The sequence below is a fragment of the Lipotes vexillifer genome, unplaced genomic scaffold (assembly GCF_000442215.2).
Source record: "Lipotes vexillifer unplaced genomic scaffold, Lipotes_vexillifer_v1.1 scaffold118, whole genome shotgun sequence".
Classification (NCBI taxonomy): domain Eukaryota; kingdom Metazoa; phylum Chordata; class Mammalia; order Artiodactyla; family Lipotidae; genus Lipotes; species Lipotes vexillifer.
Genome location: NW_006790289.1, coordinates 985,338 through 1,011,717, shown reverse-complemented (window position 1 = coordinate 1,011,717; position 26,380 = coordinate 985,338). Strand labels below are relative to the sequence as shown.

The window sequence follows — 26,380 nt, the reverse complement described above, 5'->3', positions numbered from 1 at the left end:
AGGTTATATATATGTCAATTATGTTGATTTTGTTAATATGTTGTTCAAATCTTCTAAGTTGCTAGTGGTATCAGTTAATAAGAGAGGTGTCTTAGGGTCTTTTATTATAATTAAAAATTTGTGTATTTCTCCTAGTTCTATCAATTTTAGCTTTATATGTTTTTGGGCCGGATGTTATTAGGTACATGGAAAATTTTACATATTATAGTGGTGGATTGATACTTTTATTATTAAATGTCTGTATTTGCATCTTTTCTTAAAATATACTTTGATATTAATATATCTTTACCAGCTTTCTTTTGTTTAGTATGTGCATGCTATAATTTGCTTCATCTTTTGACTATAACCCAATTTCCTTTTATCTAAGGCATTGCTCTCATAAACAGCAAGAATTGGGTTTCAGTTTTACATCCAATCTGACCACCTTTGTCTTTTACCTGGGATATTTATTTATTTTACATCTGATGTAAATTTGTGCATTTTGGTTTAAATATACCATCTTACTGTTTTTCTGTTTTTCCATTTTTTCTATGTATTTTTTCTCTTCTTTCATTAATTATTTTTATTATCACTGTTTCTCCTCTGAGAGCTCATTAATTATACACTGTTTGGATAATCTTTCACTGGTACACTTATATTCATTAAAGTCAACTCTAAATTAGTAATTCTATCTCATCCCAGAAAATTCAATGACCTTAAAACTCTTTGCCTCTGTTTATCCCATCTTCTATTGTTAACACTCTTAGTGGTGTGTATTTCTATTCTGTATAAATGTAAATCCCACTAGGCATATTATCATTGTTTCATACATTCAATATTCACCTGGATTTAGCTTTCCAGTCTTTATTACTTTCTGAATGATTTCTTCTTGGATTTTTTTTCTCCTGTTATCTTGTTTGAATTGTAAAGATTTCTTCCATGTCCCATGTTTTTTTTTCAGTCTTTGCATCATGTGAGATATTTTAATTGAATTTCTTTTTTTGAATTTTATTTTATTTATTTATTTATTACACAGCAGGTTCTTATTAGTTATCCACTTTATACATATTAGTGTATACATGTCAATCCCAATCTCCCAATTCATCACACCACCACCACCGCCGCCACCCACCACGTTCCCCCCTTGGTGTCCATACGTTTGTTCTCTACATCTGTGTCTCTATTTCTGCCTTGCACACTGGTTCATCTGTACCATTTTTCTAGATTCCACATATATGCATTAATGTATGGTATTTGTTTTTCTCTTTCTGATTTACTTCACTCTGTATGACAGTCTCGAGGTCAATCCATGCCTCTACAAATGACCCAATTTCATTCCTCTTTGTGGCTGAGTAATATTCCTTTGTATATATATGTACCACATCTTCTTTATCCATTTGTCTGTCAGTGGGCATTTAGGTTGCTTCCATGACCTGGCTATCGTTAATAGTGCTGCAGTGAACATTGGGGTGCATGTGTCTTTTTGTATTATGGTTTTCTCTGGGTATATGCCCAGTAGTGAGATTTCTGGGTTAATTGAATTATCTTCTATCTCACTGGCCCTCTTGCTGCTAAATCTCTGTTAAGTTCTTAATTCGATTATTTTATTTTTCACCTCTGGATTTTGCATTTGACTGTTTTAAAAATAGATTTCTGCTCTCTGCTGATATCCTTTGTTGTGTTTTCCACTTTCTGGAAAACATCCATCACAGTTACTTAAACATGAAGGTCTGATAACCCTGATAATATAGATCTCCTACATTTTGGTATTGAAAGCAATTTATGGCTGAATGCCAGCTGTTGCGATTTTTTTTTTTAAGTTTTTTTTGTGGGTGTGGGGACTCTGTATAATTGACATAATCTTTCAGATAGGATTTTTATGTGTGTCTGGTGTTAGGCTATGGAAATATCATCTTAATCTAGGCTGAAATTCAGCTTCTAATCAGCTGAATTTAATCTTAAAAGCTTATCTTTTTCCTTTATCCACAAGTGTAGACTTTGGAAATTGTAACTGATAGCTGAGTTGGTTTTCTTCTTCCTGGTCAACCCTGGACATAATATTTTCTTCTCAGGTCCATAAAACTGCTAAAAGTTCTGCTCATCTTTTTCACCTCTTGCCCATAGTTTAAGAAATGGAAAATGCCTCAAGGGTACAAGTTGAGACAAATCTCAGACTACTTATTATGCACTTCATCTTTGTCTGGGGTATTAGTTCTCCAAGTTCTTGCTGCATTCATATTTCTCTGATGACTTCAGGTTTTGTTAAATTTAGCTTTTCTAATTGATCTCATTGGAAAGATTGGTCAGGCACAAGCAAGTATAAGAGTCAGTGACAGAAAATGTCTTTCTGTGTTTTAAAAATCTGCACGTTTTTCTCAATATTTAACACTTCTATACAGATGTAATTTATTTTGTTGTATATTACCAGGTAGAGATGAAGTGCTTTTGTCAAAGAGTTAGTCAAGAGTTCAATGTTATTTATTATTTTTATTCATATATTTTATTATGTATTATTAACTTAAAATGCCACTTCATTATATGTTACTTGCATATATATGCTTCTGAATATTGTATTCTGATGAACTATTGTTCAGTTCTTACTTGACTGTCATTTTTTTCTTTTGACACCAAATTGTGGCTTAATATAAAAGCAGGCAAATCCCAATAGCATTGCTTGAATTTATAATGTTTATCTTAGATACAGTTGATTGTAACAAAAGATGAAGTTTGGAATCATTTTCTCTTTCAAAGTTGTTTTATTCAAATTTTTGATTTATATTAAGCTGAATTTTCTGTTAGCCTTTGCTCTAATTTTAAGTGTATGATAGTTATTTTATGCTTTATATAAGCTAATCTTCTGAATAGGTGGAACGCTGCATGAGGGCAGTAGCCGCATTACTTTTAAACATCATGGTATGTCCAAGTCTAGCACACTACTTAGCAGATGGTTGCTACTCATTGTCTCTTTGTTGAAATCATAAATGAATTTATGAATTATTATTGAAAAAACTGACTTTTGTCAGTTTTCACATCTAGGAGCACATGCCTCTCTATCTTGACTGATATAAAGGTATCTTTTATAAATCGGTATAAAATAATTAGTGATCTGTACTTTTCAAACCTTAATACACATACAAATTATCTAGGAGTCTTCTAAAAATGTAAAATCTGATTCAGTAGGTTTGGGCTAGGGTTTTCAGATTCTGAATTTCTAATAAGCTACCAGGCATTATTGATGTTCCTGTTCCCTGGATCACACACTGGGTAGAAAGGGTCTAGGTTCTTAGATAGGACTTATGTGGAAATTTATATTTTAACTGCATTAAGGTATTGTGCTTATTGGGAGAGGATTGTCCTCACTAATGTAAAGCAGTGATCAATTTTTCTAATTAGGCATCTGAAATTTTATTCATTAAAATGTATTCATTAAACAAGTATTTATGTAGCAGCAGTTAATATGTGATACTCCTTATCCTAATCATTGGGGATAGAAAAATAACAAGACAGTATCTGCCTTTAAGGTACTAATGGCCTATAGGGAAGAAAGACATAAACAAATAATTGCAGCACAGTAAGTGCTATAATGGAGATCTGCTTGTGGGAAAATGGTGTAGAAGTGAACATGGCTAAAGCACAGTGTTGAGAGGGAGCAAAATACAAGACAAATTTGGAGAGAGAGGTTCAGGTCAGATCCTGGTGGAATTTCTAGATGGTGCTAACAAGCTTTGGTTTAACCTAAGAGCAAAGGGAAGGTATCAAAGAGTTCTATGCAACAAGGTGACACGAACAGATTTGCGTGTCGAAAAGCTCCCCCTGGCTGCTCAGTGCAGAGCACAGTGAGAGGTGGGCCAAAGTGGACTTGCATGGCTAGCATGTTTAGATTCCAGGTGTGGGTATAGGTTGCTCTAGTGTCTTTAAGCACATTAATAAGCTCCTCTACTCTAATGGATAACTACTGTAATAAATGGGATCTAAGTTACTCATGACCAGTCATTTACACAGTAAGGAAATCAGTGACAGATGGGTAATAACCAAAAGAGCTGGAGGTAAATGAAAGATGTTTTTGGTTGTTGTTGTTTCTTTTTTAATTTGAATAAGTTCAAAACCCAAAATATGTCAAATATTTTTCCTTTGGAAATACCTCCAAAAAGTGCAGTTTAAGTCCTAAGAAATATGCCCTTACTTGATAAAATTATCGGGGGTTTTTCACTCATCCTCTTAGGCATATAGCATTGTACTGAGTTCTGCTAAGAATCTTAAAATACTTTCCAGTGCATCTTACGTGTGCTCATTTTCTTTTCAAGACAAGCAAAAATTACCATGTTTTCTAGGAGCTACAGAGAGGTCAGAGATAAAGGTTCCCTCACCAGTAGCCTCTGCTTTATAATTCCTTATGTCATGAAAACTGCAAGATATCAAAATAACATAAGACTGGAATACTTTTATGGCATAAAATTCTGAAAAATTGCTTATCCACAGATAAAAAATTCAGCCGTTGGCAAAATGAGTTTAAAAACCCTCTAAGAGATGGAGATTTCCTGTGAGAGCCGTGAATCTCAAATCTTAGGTGTAGTGTTTGTCACATTGAGAAACAAGAATGCTTGGGAAGATAGCAATTATGAAAATGTAACACATCCTCAGAGAAACACCGTGACATTGAAGAAAATGCCATTGAAATAATGAGTCAACTATTAACACCATCAGGGTGAAAGAAGGCCTATGTGGGGAAAATAATTTGAATTCCATCACTTCTTGCAGTCATCTTCACAAGCATATTAACAAGTGACAAACAAGTCTAAAGTAAAATACACATGATAAACATGAATCCTTCTGATGATAACCTCAGGAAAAAAATAGAAAAGAAACCAGAAGGTTAATAATGTTAAAGTTTACTAAATTAAATTTTAATTATTTAATTTAATTATTTAATATTGTTAAATTTATTGTTAAATTTTCAACAATCATGGGTGGCTCTTTCTTGAAAAGAAATAGTCATGCTTTACCATTTAATTGCCTAATGTCCTTAAGGCTTGAATTAGCTTTCAGGCACAAATTTTCTTAAGCTATGGTTTATTTTTCTCACCTATTAGCCGTGCAATTAATGAGTTTTTGGTGCTGAACTCACAGACTGCTGGTCCGCTATTGATGCTGTCAGGGTGGCCATCCTATCTGGTGCTTGACTTTCATTACTGTCACTTTCTGAGTGTACTATAACCTAGACCTCCATAGCTAGGGTACTCTATTTTCTAGCCTCTTGCTAATTCATACAGGGTGTCAAGCTATTTGTTTTAATTCAGATCTTTTCCTTCGAGGATTCCTAGAAACAGCCATCTTCTGATAGCTCTTACAGCTCACCAAGTATATACTAAGGAGCAATCCCAATTATATCTTAAATGTACTCTGGAAAGAACTTTCATATGAATTTTCATTGGCAGTCTAGCATTATAGTGGGAATTACAAAAGGAACATGTCAAAGCTCCTGTCCTTGAGTGGTTTAAAATCTTACTGGAGAAATAGGTTTGCATATGCAAAATACTTGGTAAACAAAATAGGACACTCTCACAAGAGGTCAGAATATGTAGCACAGATAATGTGAGAAATTCTCTTAAACATACAGAGCGTAAAAAGAGAATGAATGAGCACAATTAAAGCAGATTGTTGAAAGGAAGTTAGGATTTACCTATAGTAAGGTATTATAAAATATATTAAGCTAAGATTCACCTACAGAAAAGTTTCCAGTGCCTCCCCAACCTCGTCCCAAGCTCCCTTTCCTTTTCAGATCTATGTTCCACGTGCTTACTTATTTATACAGTCTTCATTTTCTGGTTTTGTCCATGTTGTCCCCTGTTCCTGGCACTCTCTACGCCCACACTAGCAGCTGTCAACCTTATGTCCCGTGATTCCATTTCTGCCTCTCCAACTCAGATCTCATTATTTCCATCAAGCTTTGAGTTCCCCAGTAGGAATATAATATCCTCCTTCTTTAGGCTTCCAGTGAACCTATTTTTCCTCTCTGACTGGAATACGCAAAATTCATTCTAATATTTAAAAGTATTGAGTGTTAACTTGTGGTATATGACAAGGAGCTATGATTTAAAGTATGTCATTAAGGCTACTTTGCTAAAGTGTATGTCTTCTCATCTCCACTCTTCAAAATAAGGCCAAAAGAACATTATATGAAATTTACTACACGGCAGTTTTAACAATTGGGTCACATTGAACCTACCTCAGAACTTGTTGTTAATAATCAATAGTTAAAAAGAAGATAACAATGCTCATTTATGTTTTTCTACATTAAAAACTATTTGGAATCTTCCAATAATGACTTTTCAATAATGTGAAAGAAAAGTCCACCAACCTCTGATTTTAAGTATTTTTTAACTCAAGAAGTTCATGGGTAATTGAGAGAAATAATTCTGATTCCTTGGATTAGCAAAGAGATGTGGATGCTTAAAATTCTAGGTATTCATAATATTTATTAAATTGAATGGAATTGTTCAGTTAACAAGGTACAGTATTAGTATGAACAGGGACATAGGTATTAAATAATTAGTTAGAACTCACATGTTAAGAAAAACAGGTGATCTAAATTGATGCCCAGAGCTGAAGTGGATACCTCAAAAAGACAAAATAAATTCTGCTGATATCCCTTCAAGATACTCACATCAGTTCTTTTGGATAAATACCCAAAAGTGGGATTGCTGGATTATATGGTAGTTCTATGTTTAATTTTTTTTCAGGAACCTCTATGCTGTTTTCCATAATGACCGAACCAGTTTACATTCCCATGAACAGTGGTCCAATTTCTCCACATCCTTATCAGTATTTGTTACCTTTTGTTTTTTAGATAATATCCTGACAGGTGTGAGGTGATATCTCATTTTGGTTTTATTTGCACTTGCCTGATGATTAGTGATATTGGGCATCTTTTCTTATACCTCTTGGCCATTTGTATGTCTTCTTTGGAGGAATGGCAGCACTGTCACAATAGCCAAGATGCAGAAACAACCTGAATATCCATTAACAGATAAATGGATAAAGAAAATAAGGTACAGGGCTTCCCTGGTGACTCAGTGGTTAAGAATCCGCCTGCCAGTGCAGGGACATGGGTTCGAGCCCTGGTCCGGGAAGATCCCACATGCTGCAGAGCACCTAAACCCATTCGCCACAACTACTGAGCCTGTGCTCTAGAGCCTGCAAGCCACAACTACTGAGCCCAGGTGCCACAACTACTGAAGCCCGTGTGCCTTAGAGCCCATGCTCCACAACAAAGAGAAGCCACTGCAATGAGAAGCCCGCGCACCGCAACGAAGAGTAATCCCCACCCGCTGCAACTAGAGAAAGTCTGCATGCAGCAACAAAGAACCAACGCAGCCAAAAATAAATAAATTAATTAATTTTTAAAAAAAAAGAAAAGAAAATGTGATAACAATGGACTTATCTAAAATAGTCAAACTCATAGAAGCAGAGAGTAAAAAGGGTAGTTTCCAGAGGCTGGGGGAGGGGGAAGTGGGGAGCTATTAATCAATGGGCATAAAGTTTCAATAAGTTCTAGAGATCTGCTGTACAACATTATACCTATAGTCAATAATGTATTGTACACTTAAAAATTTGCTGAGAGTACATCTCATGCTAAGTGTTCTTACCACAAAAAACCAAAATTTTTAAAAATTAGGATTAAATTCTGGTAAGGAACACAGTCTAGGTAATCTAAATGCAAGTTTCCTCTGTCCCTCTGCTGTGTCCTATTTAGCTTGGAGACCATCTGTGAACTGTGAGCCCCTATGACCTTTGTACTCTAGCAAATAATGAGCATTCAGTATAGAATGCTCAGAACATTTTTAGCACTAGAATTGCTTCCTATAATGAGAATTTAATTTATGAGTGTAATTTTGATTTAAATAATTCTCATTCCTTTCCACCAAAAGAATACCAAATTGATGCAGATACATGTGTAAAGCATTTGCTTTGTAATTAGCCTAATTTTTCGTGGCATTATATGAACACTATATCAAAGCATGCAAACATATATTATGAACATTTACCTTCAAATATAACCTAAAAGTTATCAATTCTGGACTATGCAGTGGAATTACAGCATTCTGAGAGAAAAGGTTTGGGGAATGATAACTGAATGCATGGCACCTCAAGAACCTGGGTCAGAGAGTGTTGCTGATTAAGGAATATGGAAGAGCTCAGAAGTGAAACGTACCTCTAGTTCCTTGAGTTGGCCTCTGGATAAGGATTCATTGAAGAAATAGATATTCAGGGACAGGATTTTCAATATGTGCCTTTGTCCTTACGGGGCTGCGTTAGCCAAGCAATTACCAAAAGAATGGCCATAGTGAGTAAGTTCATTACATAGCATAGTATGAATCAAAAAAGTCTAAAACTCGACAGAGTACGTGTGAGATGAGTTAACAAAGTTAACGTAAGAAGCTTGGGTGAGACTCACCGTGTTGAAATGGATTTGAGGTTATTACCGTTTTTATCTCAATTAGAATAAAAGATATGTGGACGTGGTCAGGTGTTTTATTTATCTGTCTAGTCCATTTTATTTACTAGTTTCCAGATTGCTCTATTGTATTATTGCACAATCTAACAATGCCACAGAAAGCAACAAGCCTAATGATCAGACCAGAAGTCTTCTTAGGAATAAGAAAAAATAAGGAGATTAGTATTTAGTTTGGAGTGTTAAAATATTTGGAAAGCTATAAGGAAGTGTTTAGATTAGGATTCTTAGAGTGGAAGATTTTATAGGAATATTGCAAAGAAATCTCTAATAAATAAAGCTGACAATCACCAGAATGGGCAACTTTGATAAACAATGAACTCTTGTCACCAGAAGTATTCTATCTGGGGCTAAAAGAACCCAAGAAAGATCGAAGAAAGTTTATAAGTATTACAGGATCTCTGTGGACACTTCCAAATCACAGATGCCAAGATAATGGTAAATTAGTGAATTATTTTTGGAGCCTGAGGCTACTTGGATAATTTACTAAGTAGAGTTTGAGAAATAGAGTTCCAGTGTGAGCTATTTTATCTTAATTAAAGTCTCCTATGGTAGAATGTGAGAGTGGGAAGTCAGAGAACATGAGCTGGGAAGTCAGAACATCTGGGTTCTGACCCAGGCTTGGATAATGGCTGTGTAAGCTGCACTTAACTTCTGATGGTCTGAAGATCTTGCACTATTTATCACTATGGTGTCCTTCAGTTTTAAATTTTACAATTTCTGTGAATGTGCAACTGTCAGCTCCCCTATTCCTCATTTAACCATCTGCCTTAGTTGATTCTCTGTCATACTCTTGGAACCAATTACTCAGTGAAGCCATGTGTATTAATGCCCTGAGTTAATTTCAGTTGATATATATTATGTTTTTTAAATGCATCCTTACTGTGATTTTAAATCAGGCAAAAGAAATATTACATCTACCTGTGTCTTCAAAAAGAGTAATGAAGTGTCTTAAAGTATAGATTAGCCTAATACACTGGTATTAATATAATATGATTTTAAAATTATAGCTATTTAATACTTGTGGAATTTGTCAGCCATAGAAATTTAATAATCAAGGAGAAATGTATATCCAAACACAGAAATGTACAAAGAAACAAAAATCAGAAAATGGATGCTTATTTCTGACTCCCTAATTTTTAATAAGATCTTAACGTTTTAGGCTAAAAGAAACTTTCCCTAGTTAAAGATATACTGTCCACAGTTATTAAAAAACAACTAACAGAACTGTATGCATCTTCAGCACTGCTTTGTTGGTGACATTTCTTTGAAGATAAAACTGAATATCTGATTTTATTAAGAAAGGACATGAGTTAGAAATACTCAACATTGATCAAACCCAGTTATGGCTCTACATTTTATAACTTAATTTGGAGCTATCTTACATATGCCGTATTTTCCAAAGTAAAACTATTACATGAAAAATACTGATCAAATAATCTAATTCTTAAGAAATTTGTGCATGTTTATGGGCTATATTTTATCAAAGTTGGGAAGAGCCTCCTAAAAAATTAAGATAGTCTTCAATTCATTTTCTGGGAAACTGAAGCATAGGCATTCAAATCTTAAATTACCTACTGATTATTTTTCACAGCATGTTATAATTTTGAGCTCATGCTTAACTTTATAAAAGCTTTACACTTGACTTTACCCATTATGGAAACAATAATCTAAGTTCTAGTAGACATTTCCAAGTCACTGATGTTGCAAATTACCGCCCTAAACTGTACACTCAAGTTCCTTGGACATGTGGAGTTTGGAAAGGTTAACTTGGCTTCAGATAAAGTATTTTGCTAGCAAAAATCATTTGTATTTAAAAAGTATATTTACAGATAATTTACAATTACATTCATATACATACCGATTAGTGTGTTGAAAATTAAATGTTTCAGGTATTTGAATTGCTTACTTCTAACTCTATTAATTACAGCATTTAGTGCGATATCAATTAGATGGAGATTATGAAAATATACAGCGATGCATAAGGGCATTGACTAAGGTAACCATGAAGGAAGGCTTTATAGTCTCTTGTAAAGAAGTCATACTTCTCAGTTTCCTAAATGTATAACTGTAGTCCTTTGAAGTAAGAAGATAAAAACGGAATTTATTGTTATCCTTAATAATTGCCTGTAATGCAGTCTTGCCCCAGTGCGTGAAAGGAAGAAATTAACATTTTTTGTGTGTTAGCCTTATTAATTGTAACATCACATTAGGGGGAGAATCTACTTTGGTTCTGTTTTACTAGAGTGGTTTATTATATGCAGGGGAGTATTAAATCGTAATATATAACTAAAATGAGCTTCACACAAAAGTAAAAGACATGTACATATTTATTAACCAAAGTATGTGCAAAAAAATGTCCTAAGTAATCAAAGAATAAAATATATTTTAGTTGGGTTATTAAAACAGCACAGATGTCAAAAGGTTGTTACTTCCATTCATTTTGATTTTCCATTTTGTGAAGATCATATCCATAATCTCACATTACTGGCTAAAAATATATTGTAATTATAGAGGTATGCAGTTCACAGTGTAACATCATCAGAAGAACTTGGAATATATTATTTATAATAACTATGTATTTAATATGCTAGGCACTAGACCTAAGATGATAACGGTGGCATTTCTGAGCTGTCTTTTTTCAGTGTTTAATAAGACAAGGAGGGTCTATTAGGTCTATAATTGGCTCTTCCCTTTTTGCTTGAAGGTTTCAAATAAATTGCTTCTAGGCCTAAGGAATTTAAGAATTCCCCAAGGCTTTGAACTTGGCAGTAACTTCCTAGAACCTTGGCACCATGTTGCTATATCCAGAAAATTCTCAAAGTTTTATAAGATTATAGATTGAATATAAAAATTGTTGGCTAAAGTTTGTTGTAGCATTATGTGTTTTTTTTATTGTGGTAAAATGTACATAATATAAAATTTGCCTTTTTATCATTTTAATTGAAAAATTCAGTGACGCTAGGTATATTCGTATTGTTGTGCAACCATATTATCAGTAACTATCTCCAGAACATTCTCATCATCCCAAACGGAAACTCTGCCTACATCTCTCCTTCCTTTAGCCCCTGGTAACATTCTGCCTCTGTTTCTATGAATTTGGCCGTTCCAGGTACCTCATATAAGTGAGATCATACAATATTTGTCCTTTTGTGTCTGACTTATCTCACTTAGCCTAAGTTTTCAAGGCTCATGCATGTTGTACCATGTATCAGAATTTCATTCTTTTATAAGGATGAATAATACTCAGTTTTATGTATATATCATATTTTGTTTATTCTTCCATCTTTTGATGTTTCCACCTTTTGTAGTGCTTTCTTATCTCAATATATATCTATTTTATTTCCTATCACAGCACCTAGCACATTGTAAGCCCACACTAAATGTCTGTTAAATGAATAAATAAACATGATAAAAATTCAGGCATCTTCAGCCTTTAGCAATTTTGTCCTGAAGGTATAGTGTTCATAAAAAGATTGATGACTTTTGTTTGACATTTTTAGAGGAAAAACAAAAACCATCATTTGCTAAGCATGAGATGTCACTTATGTGCCATCTCCAATCCACGTGGCTTCACCTCCACCTCCAGTCACTCCTGTGACTTCCAGTTTTGCACAGGTTTAACTAGGTTCATGTAGATGAAAACTGACTGCAACTTATCATAGGCTGAACAGTCTACTTTCCTAGAGCTTCTCTGACATTGTAGTGCAAGGCGCCTGCAGAAATCCACTTAGCACTCACTCACGCACAGCTTGAAATTGTGAGGGAGTTAATGACCATGGGACCATCCTTGACCAGTGGGGAATAGGGGCAAGAGGATAAATGCTTTGCAATATCACCTGCTAGGCTGACATACAGTAGCTTACTACTGAGAGTTACTAAGACTCTGACTTTTTGATGGATGGAGATGATAGATTGAGATGAATTGTAGGTAGGAAGTGAGGCATTTTGTGTTAGGGTCCAACATAACATCCTTGGAGGAATTACAGAAATTAGTGCCACATCAAACATTCAAAAGATACAGGAGACATGGTCCACATCATATCCCTGTCTAATTGACCTGTGTTGTTTCTAAAAAAGGTAAAACAAAACGGGATGGATCATAGAAGATGACAGCAAGCTGCTGTAAACTTAACCATGTGTTAGGCCCAATTGCAAATGCTATGAAAGATGCCGTATTTAAACTACAGTAAATCAACACAGTGTTAGGCCCTTGGTATGCAGATACTGACCTAGCAAAGGTGTTTTCCTGAATTCTCATTAGTAAAAAGGATCAAAAGCTCTTTGCTTTTACTTGAGACTATGTAACAGGTGCAATCACTCCCTTACCCTGGGGACAATTAACACTTCTGCCTTTTGTCAAAAAGCACATCACACTAGTCCATTATATTCATGACATGACATGGATTCGGTGACAAGGAAGGGATTATTTATTAGAGATATTCTAATAAAAAAAAACAGGGGTACCCTCAACACTCTGACTGGAAATCTTAGTTAGGTCACCCAGTTCATAAGGTGTACTTTCCACTTTACATGACTGTAGGTGACAGTATTGCTTAAACTCTGTCATGATATCAGACTCCCCTTTCCTCAAATTTCTGTAACATTCTCCTCACTTCTTATTTTTTAATTAATTTTTATTGGAGTATAGTTGATTTCAATGTTGTGTTAGTTTCTGCTGGACAGCAAAGTGAATCATGTATACGTATACATATATCTACTCTTTTTTAGATTCTTTTCCCATATAGATCATTACAGAGTTTTGAGCAGAGTACCCTGTGCTATACAGTAGGTCCTTATTGGTCATCTATTATATATATATTAGTGTGTATGTATCAATCCCAATCTCCCAATTTATCCCTACTTCCCTTCCCCCTTGGTAACCATAAGTTTGTTGTCTACATCTGTGACTGTATTTCTGTTTTGTAAATAAGTTCATTTGTACCATTTTTTAAAGATTCCACATATAAGCGATATCATATGAGATTTCTCTTTCTCTGACTTCTTTCACTCAGAATGACAATCTCTAGGTCCATCCATGTCGCTGCAAATGGCATTATTTCGTTCCTTTTTAAGCCTGAGTAATATTCCACTGTATATATGTACCACATCTTCATTCATCTTGTTGATGAACAGTTAGGTTTCTTCCATGACTTGACTGTTGTAAATAATGCTGCAGTTGGGCTTCCCTGGTGGCGCGGTGGTTGAGAGTCCGCCTGCCGATGCAGGGGACACGGGTTCGTGACCCGGTCTGGGAGGATCCTGCGTGCCGCGAAGCGGCTGGGCCCGTGAGCCATGGCCGCTGAGCCTGCACGTCCGGAGCCTGTGCTCCACAATGGGAGAGGCCACAACAGTGAGAGGCCCGCGTACAGCAAAAAAAAAAAAAATAATGCTGCAGTGAACATTGGGGTGCATGTATCTTTGTGAATTATGGTTTTCTCCAAATATATGCCCAGTAGTGGGATTTCTGGGTCATATGGTAGTCTATTTTTAGTTTTTTGAGGAACCTCCATACTGTTGTCTACAGTGGAGGTACCAATTTACATTCCCACCAACAGTGTAGGAGGGTTCCTTTTTCTCCACACCCTCCCCAGCATTTACTGTTTGTAAATTTTTTGATGATGGCCATTCTGACTGGTGTGAGGTGATATCTTATTGTGGTTTTGATTTTCATTTCTCTAATAATTAGTGATGTTGAGCATCTTTTCATGTGCATCTTGACCATCTGTATGTCTTTGGAGAAATGTCTATTTAGGCCTTCAGCCCATCTTTTCAAAAACCATTAGGCTACATGAGGACATTCAGAGAGTGAAATCTGGAGTCCAGTGGAGACCAGGCTGAAGGTACCCAAGGACCTGGTTGTAAAGGTGAAGAGTTCATGAGACAAAGAGAGTCTACTTTGTCCTGTAATCACGAAGGAGATACACCCGCGTCTCCTGCATCGGCAGGCGGACTCTCAAGCACTGCGCCACCAGGGAAGCCCTCACTTCTTTTTAAGTTCTTACTGGCAGCTACCATTGGCCTTTTTCTAACAGTCTTTTTTTTTAGACAGTACCTTTGGCTTTTACTGACACTTTCCTCACTGTCCTTTCAGCTCTGCCCACTGCCTGGTTCCAATATGCCACTCCCATATTTTAAATTTTTGGTTATGGCAGCATATGTCTTCAAGGACCATAGTCTGTGTTAGGTATCTATTGCTACATCACGAATTACCTCAAAATTTAGCTGATTATAGCCAGTAAAATTTATTATCTCAGTTTCCACGTGTCAGAAATTTGGAAGCAACTTAGCTGGGTGGTTCTGACTCAGGGTCTGTTATGAGGCTGTGGTCAAGACTGGCCAGGCCTGCAGTTATCTGAAGGTTGACTGGTGCTGAAGGATCTGCTTCCAAGGAGATCATGGGTCAACAGACTTGCATGGAGTCTAGCCTAAAGAAATCACCACTGATGCATACAGAGTTTAAAAGATTAAGTCACATAAAAATGAAATCTTTTTGTGTGAGAAAAAAGCATTTCACAACTTTATCACAAATATTCCTCATAATATTGATACATAGCTTACGGTTCAGATAGTATTATGAGACTATGGAAGTTAATGACATGGTACATATTATATTATGTTTTACATATGGGAGAAATCAAGATTCAAAGAGGTTAAGTAATTTTTGTAAGAGAGATCAAGTTGATAGGGCCTGAAAATAGATTACTATATTTGGCAACTGTGAAATCAGCTGTCCTAGTCACTGATTCATCATTCATTGTCTCATCAGATTTAAAGAGCTTGTTCTAATTTTTATACATTTAATTTGATACTCTTATATAATTTTTTATTAAAGTTTAATTACTTATTGAAGATGAAAGCTCAGCTTGACTTCACAGTGGTCTCTCCTTATCCACCAAACTGATTTGTCATTTGAGAGTTATATTTTAAATTAAAGTGAAATTAAATTAAAACTCAAGTCAATAAAGTTATGAGCACTCCGTTTTTTTCCTTTAAAAAGAAAATTTAATCCATTTTAGGTCAGTGAATATTCAAAATTTAATTGTTTTTATGTTGATAAATCTACACAAGGGGGTCTCCTAGAGAGAGTGCATACTTATAATTAAATCAATTACTATAATATAGTATGGTACAGTATGCCAGGCATTCACTTTACCAATCTGTGGGATTATTTCAAGAAAGACATCTAAGATCACATGTTTGCTTCTACGCACAGCAAAAATCCTTTGAAATGACCAAAATGAATACAAAATTAAGAAACTTACTTTTCAGTGTTGGAAAAAGGAAGGATACTAGCAATTCTCCAGAAGGTTTGAGGTCTTATGTAGACCACAGTACACAAAGGATTGGATGTAAGGGAATAAAGATTATCTGTGTAGTTAAAATAGTCAAAAGATGGACCCTCTGAGGAAATAAGCACATCAGATTCCCCCAATAGGAGCCCAAATTTGGAAAACTAGCAGTCTGTAGATATCAGGGAAAAAATGGCTGTTTGGAGGGCAAACTGGTACATTTGGGTGGACACATTTGCAATACCAGATGTATCAAAAGCTTGAAAATTTGCAAAACTCTTGGCTAAATTACCTGACCAATATATAACAATCGATGTTTATTGTAACATTCTGTATAGTGTTGGAAAAAATTTTTTATAACACCTAAATTTCCACAAATAGAATTAGGTAAGTCATGGTAAATTGATACAGCATGCCATACAACCATAGTATAGGTCTAATTGTGCAAAGATGAAGAACATATGAGATTAACTGTCTAGTAGGGTCAGTCTTTGTGTGTGTGTCTGTGTGTGTGTGTGTGTGTGTGTGTGTACCTGAGCCCCCCAACATTTATTGAAACAGAGTTATTTTTATAGCATATTGTGTAGTTAAAAAGAAAATTATAAAACAACTTATAGGATGACGTTAAATTTATTTAAATATATTTTTAATTGCCTAATAGGATGACAGAAAAATATGAAGACTAGTTACTTTTAGTTCATGGGATTTATGAAAAATTTTCTTTCCTGATAATTAGCAGTAATTTCTAGGGTTTTTTCCTATGCTGATTTGCTCAAGTAAAAACGAAGAGAATTTTTTTAAAAATTCTGTGACTTAATCAAGACAGTGTATGGTACTGGCAAAAAACCAGAAATATAGATCAATGGAACAGGATAGAAAGCCCAGAGATAAACCCATGCACATATGGTCACCTTATCTTTGATAAAGGAGGCAAGAATATACAGTGAAGAAAAGACAGCCTCTTCAATAAGTGGTGCTGGGAAAACTGGACAACTACATGTAAAAGAATGAAATTAGAACACTTCCTAACACCATACACAAAAATGAACTCAAAATGGATTAAAGACCTAAATGTAAGGCCAGACACTATCAAACTCTTAGAGGAAAACATAGGCAGAACACTCTATGACATAAATCACAGCAAGATCCTTTTTGACCCACCCCCTAGAGAAATGGAAATAAAAATAAAAATAAACAAATGGGACCTAATGAAACTTAAAACCTTTTGCATAGCAAAGGAAACCATCAACAAGACGAAAAGACAACCCTCAGAATGGGAGAAAATATTTGCAAATGAAGCAGCTGACAAAGGATTAATCTCCAAAATATACAAGCAGCTCATGAAGCTCAATATCAAAAAAACAAACAACCCAATCCAAAATTGGGCAGAAGACCTAAATAGACATTTCTCCAAAGAAGATATACAGATTGCCAACAAACACATGAAAGGATGCTCAACATCATTAATCATTAGAGAAATGCAAATCAGAACCCAAATGAGGGCTTCCCTGGTGGCGCAGTGGTTGAGAGTCCGCCTGCCGATGCAGGGGACACAGGTTTGTGCCCCGGTCCGGGAAGACCCCCCTTGCCGCGGGGCAGCTGGGCCCGTGAGCCATGGCTGTTGAGCATGCACGTCTGGAGCCTGTGCTCCGCAACGGGAGAGGCCACAACAGTGAGAGGCCCGCGTACTGCCCCCCCCAAAAAAACCAAACCAACAACACAGTGAGGTATCACCTCACAGCGGTCAGAATGGCCATCATCAAAGCATCTACAAACAATAAATGCTGGAGAGGGTGTGGAGAAAAGGGAACCCTCCTGCACTGTTGGTGGGAATGTAAATTGATACAGCCACTATGGAGAACAGTGTGGAGGTTCTTTAAAAAGCTAAAAATAGAACTACCATATGACCCAGCATTCCCACTACTGGGGCATATACCCTGAGAAAACCATAATTCGAAAAGAGACATGTAGCACAGTGTTCACTGCAGCTCTGTTTACAATAGCCAGGACATGGGAGCAACCTAAGTGTCCATTGACAGATGAATGGATAAAGAGGACGTGGCACATATATACAATGGAATATTACTCAGCCATAAAAAGAAACGAAATTGAGTTATTTGTAGCGAGGTGGATGGATCTAGAGTCTGTCATACAGGGTGAAGTAAGTCAGAAAGAGAAAAACAAATACCATTTGCTAACACATATATATGGAATCTTTAAAAAAAAATTGTTCTGATGAACCTAGGGGCAGGACAGGAATCAAGACGCAGACGTAGAGAATGGACTTGAGGACACAGGAAGCGGGAAGGGTAAGCTGGGCTGAAGTGAGAAAGTGGCATGGACATATATACAATACCAAATGTAAAATAGATAGCTAGTGGGAAGCAGCTACATAGCACAGGGAGATCAGCTTGGTGCTTTGTGACCACCTAGAGGGGAGGGATAGGGAAGGTGGGAGGGAGATGCAAGAGGGAGGGGATATGGGGATATATGTATATGTATAGCTGATTTACTTTGTTATACAGCAGCAACTAACACAACATTGTAAAGCCATTATACTCCAATAAAGATATTAAAAAAAAATCTGTGACTTGTGTATTTCAAAATAGGATACTGTGCAGCATTCATGAGACAGAATTTAATATATTACTAAGTTGTTTGTGCATTCCTTGATCATAGTAAAGTAGGACATGCTGTTCCATAAGCAAATCCGGGAGGGAAAATGCACCATCTTATTTGAAGGATGCAAACATATTTAGTCAAACAAGAAACTGGCTCATCTGAGAGTTTTATAGGAAACAAGGACAGAAAGTAGTTTGCATAATTTTTCTCATGCTCCTTTTATAGTGTTTATCTTTTATAAGGCTCTTTGGAACAGTTGCTAGCCACCTGTCAATAATGTGGCCTTTTATAGACTCAACCTTTTATTGTTCTCATGCCCTTGACATACAGAAAAACAATCTTAGAAGGAGTCAGTGTTGAATAGGGTGGGCAACATACTAATTTTAAATTTTAAAGACTGTCTTTTGTAGACTGACATAAAGAGAGAGTTTTGAATGACGTGAAGAGAACAGGCATGTTATGAAATCTTCCTTAGGGGGAATAAAAATAAATTGATTATTTTATCAACGTTTTTGGAAATTGAGTTAAGAATTATATTTAAAGCACTAGTCAGTGGAAAACGAAGCCAAGTAGCATTCATTTAAAGTTGTTTTAACAATTTTGCATAATACTGTATCAGTTCCAAGTGAAAATATTTGTATTGTGAGTCCAACAATTACATAAATATTTTGTATATGCAATCATTTGTTTTAACTTCTTTTTAGTGGAATAAGATATCCAGTATATTTTTCTCAATTTACATAAAATCTGTCAAGCTAAGTGTTCTACATGTATTTATTAACCTACATCCTAGAAGTGCTTTCATGATACTGAATGAACACAGTCCTGCAAATCTGTATGCAGGAATACATTTCCATCCATAAAGCGACATTACCAAGCTCTTAAGTAGGAAGGTGCCTATCTTTTGTTTTGCACAATGAGATTCCAAGTTCTCTGTATATAATCGTGAACAAGAATAATAAAGGAAGCAAGTTTCAAACCAATGGAAATTCTTTGTATTCTTGTTAAAAATACAAACATCCTGATACACACATACATACACTCACGCAGACACACACAGCCTTTCCAACACCACCATTTCCCACTCTTAGTAATATGAGATGTGGGGCTACAATTTAATATTTGTGCAGAGACCTATGAATTAAATATCATATTCTCATATTGTGCTTGGGAGACGACTTCATGTTTTCCTTGATAGAGTTTGCATATTGTGCTTTTCAAACTGCACTTTAGAACATTTGTACTTCTTGAAACATGGTAGCTAATTGGGCTGGTAATTCTTAGCTGCCAAGAGCAATTTTAGATGTGGTCCTCTTTCTGTTCAGTATGTGATTATTTTAAGACTACTTGGAGGACAGAACTAGACAGCCCTTCATCAGATGTGCAGTGGTGAAGATCTGATTTTCCAATACGTCTGTTAATTGGACACAAGTGCAATACCCATGGTTTAATGAAAAGTTATGATAGCGGATAAGGTACCCTGCAAAGTGAATGAGTTTTCTTTAGGTTCAATTGTGATTATATTGCCACCTCTACTTTCACTGGTGCCTTCATGTGTTTTTTTTTTCCCCTTTAGCCTAGTATTTTTATAGATCTCTAGAATTTTCTTGGGATACTTATCTCCTGGTTCTCAATGTAAATATACTTGGAATAAAATAAACCCAACAATGTTATCTATTACTAGCTGGTTAATAGAATCTATGATATTATTTTTGGAATGGAAATTGAATTGAATTTGTATGTAGAATGTATGCTTTTCTAGTTATCTAAGTCAACTTTAGAAATGCTTATTCATTATCAATGTATATGAAATAGTGTAGAATTTTTCTCGAACTCAGTTTCTTTCTTTCTGTTGGCATTGATATTAACCACGTAATGCCTTGGATAATAAAATCTGCAAACTAAATTCTCTCTTTCTGAACAAAATAATTGAGGAAATTCATTCAAAAGCCAGCCATGAAAGTTAAAAGACATGATCAAACCAAATGTTGCAGAAGATAGGCAAAGTTCTGTTCTTATGGAGCCACTGAGTCAGTCTAATGTGATGAACAGATATTGGCAAACTATTATTTAATAAACTAATTGAAATTGTGGTAAACATGATGTGAGAGACATGTGGAGTGTTCTAAGAATGTGTAAGAAGGGATCTCTCCCTAATTTGATGTTAGTAAGCTATGGATCATTTTCAAAGTAACCAGCATTCACTTTTATTTTTGAAGAAACTTATAAGAAAGGCAGGAGTTTTCTGATAAAATTTGGCTTATAAGAGTAATATCTTCACCCATCCTTATTTTGTCTAGGGTAAATTTCAAACGTAATAGTTAACTAGTGTTGTATAGTTCTGCTTCATAGTTTTAGAGGGTTTGTTTTTTAGTATGTGTGTTTTCCTTACCCAGTAATAACACACAGACTTAAAGTCAATCCACATTTGGTATACTCAGATTTCGGTAATAAAATATTAATTTTCATCAGTTAGTTGAAACACACTCATTAATAATATTACAACCTACCTAAAGAGTACAATTAAATATTTTTAAGTGCCAAATCTATAACTTTCCTATAAAAATTTTTTGTTTTTACTTGGAGGATAAAAGACTAACTTCTTAATAGTCCTAGTCTGATTCTTCAGTCTAATTTCATAATTAATATCAAAGATTGGAAAACAAAATATCAAGAAGTTCTCCTGAATTACACCTGGGTTTTACACTTTGAGTTAATACAAGACCCTTATATTTTGAAATTTAGACTTAATGGCATATAGCTTACTCCTAACTTGATGGTCCAACATAAACGTATCTTTATATGCTGTATTTAGGATGAGAAATAAAGATTACTGTTCAAGTATGAAGGGGAAAAGGAATAAATAGCAAAGATTTATGGAATTAACTAAAATTTCATACATTTTACTGTGTTCCCTTGAGAAGGGTCCCACATTCTGATTCCCAAACTGGATATATAGGAATTCTCTAAGACAATGTCAACAGATTTATGAATATATATTTTTCTTTGACAAATTAAAAATAAGATTAAAATATTATCAGGTATTCCATGTGTACAGATGTAATACACTCACTGACTTTCTTAGCTCATAAAGTTTTTTTTTTTTTTTTCTTTGCGGTATGTGGGCCTCTCCCGTTGCGGAGCACAGGCTCCAGACGCGCAAGCTCAGCGGCTGTGGCTCACGGGCCCAGCCGCTCCGCGGCATGTGGGATCCTCCCAGACCAGGGCACGAACCCGTGTCCCCTGCATCGGCAGGCGGACTCTCAACCACTGTGCCACAAGGGAAGCCCGCTCATAAAGTTTTGACATCAGCACTCTGGGAAGGCTGTTTCCCTGAATGTATTTTAAGCCACCTGTAATTCTCTACATATGCATATGAACTTCATAAAGTAATGATATAGGTATGCCAAATTTTCATGCAACTGTGGTTAGTTAGCACAGTATTTTCAGTCAATCTGTTTTCTATTTACAACTCCATCATTCCATTTGTAATGAAATTAACATCTTCAAGTTGTAAACATCTTCCTAGTTAAAATTAAATGTTTAAATATAAGCACACTCTTCATATTTCTTTCTTTGTAAATTAATCATTTTGTATAGGAGTATCTAAGTCTCAAGCTCTGAAATCTAGAATAAATAATAAAAATAAAAGTCAGAACTGGAGTCTAAAATCCAGGATGGTTTTTTTATTCATTTAAGATGTGAACTTGGCAAGTCACCTCCCCTCCTTGTCACTTGTTTTCCTCATTCATAGAGTGAATCTGTTGGTGTAGTTTAGTGGTTTTTACTTCTCAGCGACAGAAGCCTCTTCTCAGACAAAATCTATGTATAATCTCAACATACATAAAAATAAATAATAATAATGGAGCTTTTCTTAGGGAAGCAGCAATGAGGGAGGAAGGGAGTGGGGTGGGGCTGAGTGACCCTAGAGCCAGACCCTGTATACTGCTCGCCCACTTCCCACGCAGCCTATTGAAGATGGCTCTAGTCTGCATCAAATAATTCCTCAAATGCCAGGGACCACATTTTGAAAACCATGTAATTATGTGATTATTACATTTCTTTAAAATTCCAAAATAATGTAATCTCTATTACATAAATTGCTATTTGTCTATTAAAGTCTTGAGAATCCTATTATCTACCTTAAAAAAAGAAATGATATATGCAAATATAAGTAGGTTTCAATCTGTGATAAGAAGGATGCTAAGGTAAAAAGCCCACATTTCATTTTAAAGCCACTGACTTAAGTATTCCATAAAATTGCTCCATAATGCCAAGTAATTCATATTTAGGAAATGAATAAATTGATAAAACTCGAAGTAACCCTTTAACATGCAGAAAATTCCAAAAATCTTTTAGTTAAATTTTAATTCTCTTACCCATCTTTCTATTTCACTGTGGAGATGATAAAAAAATTTTTTTTGTAAATTTAAGGGCAGAATGTGATAGAATGAATTTTTCACTTTCCAGCTTTGGTTACAAGAAGGTAAACACTTCTGTCAGCACGCACGTATGCAACTAATAGATTCTTTCAGTCATAGTATGTAGAACAACAGAAAATGAGAGGGAAGAGAGCATATTTTACAAAATAGTTAATTGCCCCAGGAAAAGAAAAGTCTGCAGGAGACAAAGCTCTTCACAAGCAGCCGTTTTCTTTGCCAGTTAGTGAAATGAATTTGATGGTTATGAGGCAGGAGTAATGGGTTTTCACTGTGACTAGTTTCTAATGTGAGCAAAGGTTCTCTACCTACCTAAAATTAAGCAAGGGTTCTTAATGAGCCAAGCGTTCTCCGCCTACTTTAAATTAAGAAAATGAATAAAAGCAAAATTTCAGTAATCCCAAAAGGACTCAAAATGAACTTGTCCCAGCAGTTACCTTATATAGACCCTGTGACATAGTTCCCCTTCTGCAAAAATACTGAGTGTAGATCATTACTTTCCAACAGTCATGTGCAGAGACCTACTTTATAACACTTCAGGGAAGTTAATGTACTAGATCTTGAAGTGCCTTTCTGGAAGTGAAGTAATTTGTAGTTTTCATCTAGTAGCACTGTTAACTCTTGTATCGTTTTTAGGTCCATGGGGCCGATGCATGGGAGACGAATGTGGTCCAGGAGGCATTCAGACCCGGGCTGTGTGGTGTGCTCATGTGGAGGGATGGACAACGTTGCATACAAACTGCAAGCAGGCTGAGAGACCCAGTAACCAGCAAAATTGTTTCAAAGTTTGTGACTGGCACAAAGAGTTATACGACTGGAGGCTGGGACCCTGGAATCACTGTCAGCCTGTGATTTCAAAAAGCCTGGAGAAACCCCTTGAGTGCGTTAAAGGGGAAGAAGGCATTCAGGTGCGAGAGATAATGTGCATCCAGAAAGAGAAAGACATCCCTGCGGAGGATATCATTTGTGAGTACTTTGAGCCCAAACCTCTTCTGGAACAGGCCTGCCTCATCCCCTGCCAGCAAGATTGCATTGTGTCTGAGTTTTCTGCCTGGTCGGAATGCTCCAAGACTTGTGGCAGTGGGCTCCAGCACCGGACGCGTCATGTGGTGGCGCCCCCCCAGTTTGGAGGCTCAAGCTGTCCAAATCTGACTGAGTTTCAGGTGTGCCAGTCCAGTGCCTGTGAAGCTGAAGAGAGCATGTACAGCTTGCAGGTGGGGCCCTGGAGCACGTGCTCAATACCCCACTCGAGGCAAGTAAGACAAGCAAGGAGACGTGGGAAGAATAAAGAACGGGGCAAGGACCGAGGGAAAGGAGTGAAGGATCCGGAGGCCCGTGAACTGATCAAGAAAAAGAGAAATAGAAACAGACAGAACCGACAAGAGAACAAATATTGGGACATCCAGATTGGATACCAGACCAGAGAAGTTATGTGTACTAACAAGACGGGGAAAGCTGCTGCTTTGAGGTAACATTTTATTACCATTAAATAAGCGTGTCTCTCTGTCAAGACCATGGGCTAGAGAGTACTTAAGACCTTCTGTACTAAGTCCTGGAATTCATACGTGTACACCTAGAATGAGCTACCCCCAAGTGGGACATTTTCCACTTGAAGACTTTTAAACCTTTGTGGTTTTCCTGAAGTTACCTCTGTTTTGTACATGTTTAGGCACTATACCACTAGAGGTAATTTAAATTTTCCTGTCAAAGTCTAAAGCATGAGAGATTCTCCATGAGATGATATTGCTTCTTTAGGTCAGCAGTGCTGTTTTCACCTATAATGGGGGAAAAAAAAATGTAGTGAGCTGGAGTTTGGGAATTTTCAATTCAGATACTTATTTTAGTAAGAATAAGGCACACTTATAGTCTCCCCAAGTTTATAGCATGTTCAGAATTACCGTATAAACAAAATCTAAACAACCATCCAGGGAGCTATACCTAAGAATAGTTCCTTTTACATTTTATAAAATGGAATAACTCTCCCCGGAGAAGAAGAGGGAAACCAGCAGAAAATAAGGTAAGTAAAGGTTATTTAATCATGAGTAGCTTACTTTAGAAAACATGTAATTAATTGACTGCATTGTCTAGACAGAAATTATTTGTCAAATTATCTCTGGGTAAATAATGACTATATTATGAAAGACTTCTCATGCATGATTTATTTCTTGTGAAAATATTCATTGAGGATTATCTAAAGGGTATTATGTTTTCTGGATATTCTAAATTTTGCTCTTGGATAAGCCAGACCATCTGGGAGGGGCTTATTTGGATCATTTGCATAATTGCTTCTCCTGAAATATTTATGCAGCTATGATTTGGACTGAACTGAGAGAAATTATGGCAACATCACTCAGAATTTTATATCATATTTATTGTAGAAATGACATTGGAAGTGTCATTTACTCCTTGCACAGTCTGTTCTCTTGATTAAAAACACATAAGATAAATTTCACTGAAGTCTCAACCCATGTGCTTCTGGTGAGCATCTGGATCATTTTCCTTATGGCCCCTGGATATCTTGTAATAGATCACGTTTTCCTGTTTACCTTGGAAACATAAGTAGCACTGTGTGGCATGCGTGTTGTTTACTAATACCCCCCACTGGCTTCATGTTCTTCTCACCCTCATTATTTTCTTTCATTCATTCTTGTCTAATGATTTTTCTATCTATGGATTTTGAAAGCTGACTGAAAGCCTTTTTGGAGCAGGATATAGTTTCAATAAGTGAGTAAACAAACAATTGATGTATCTGCCTAAGACAATTTCTCTCATCATACCATTGTTCTGGTCGCTATTTTTAGGATATTTGCTACTCCCTCTTTGTACATACACAATTGGATTTTCTTTCAGCTGTACAGTAATTTGCTCTCTCTCTGTTCTGAGGTCATCAATCCAACTCTTTTCCTGGTCTTGCTAAAGGCTGCTTCTCCTGCCTTCATTCCCCAGTTTCCCTGTAACTCCTTGAGAGAGAGAGGGGGGGGAGGGGGAGGGGGAGAGGGTGTGTGTGTGTGTTCACCTCTGATTCTGTGTCATGGACATTTTAATTTCAATCCCTGTTTAATTCTTTTCTGACTGTCCTTTTCCTGGTGATTTTCTGATCTCTTTTCCTGAAGTATTACATTATATTGGTTACTTGGCTCCCACCATGTAATTGAATAAGCCTCCAAGGCAACTTGAGTTGTCTCCTGCTGTCGCTAGGTTAATACGCTGTAGACATTTAATTTCATGTTGACTACTCAATTAAAAGTATAATTAGAGTAGTAGCTACTACTGCATAGAGCCTGATATTTCCATCCAGTTATTTGTAAGCAAATAGATATAAAAATCTGTAGATCCTCTGCTGGGTGCTATATTCCATTAGAAATACCATATCTATTCCAATAAAATGGTAGTTGCATGGATGTTATAACTTACTAGGGTATAAATTAAATATTATGTTAAATTGCTTCTTAATATTTATCTTATTTGACAATTATATATAAGAATAATATGGGGCTTCCCTGGTGGCGCAGTGCTTGAGAGTCCGCCTGCCGATG

The 26,380-nt window shown here is 36.0% G+C and overlaps 1 protein-coding gene across 1 annotated transcript in view; it reads left to right on the top strand.

The window, feature by feature from the left end:
• THSD7A (thrombospondin type 1 domain containing 7A) overlaps window positions 1–26,380 on the top strand; it is a 449,214-nt gene that overhangs the window by 147,741 nt on the left and 275,093 nt on the right. Inside the window, exon 2 of the mRNA XM_007463528.1 lies at window positions 23,481–24,312. Coding sequence (XP_007463590.1) covers window positions 23,481–24,312 — 832 coding nt within the window. The remainder of the gene's footprint in view (window positions 1–23,480; window positions 24,313–26,380) is intronic.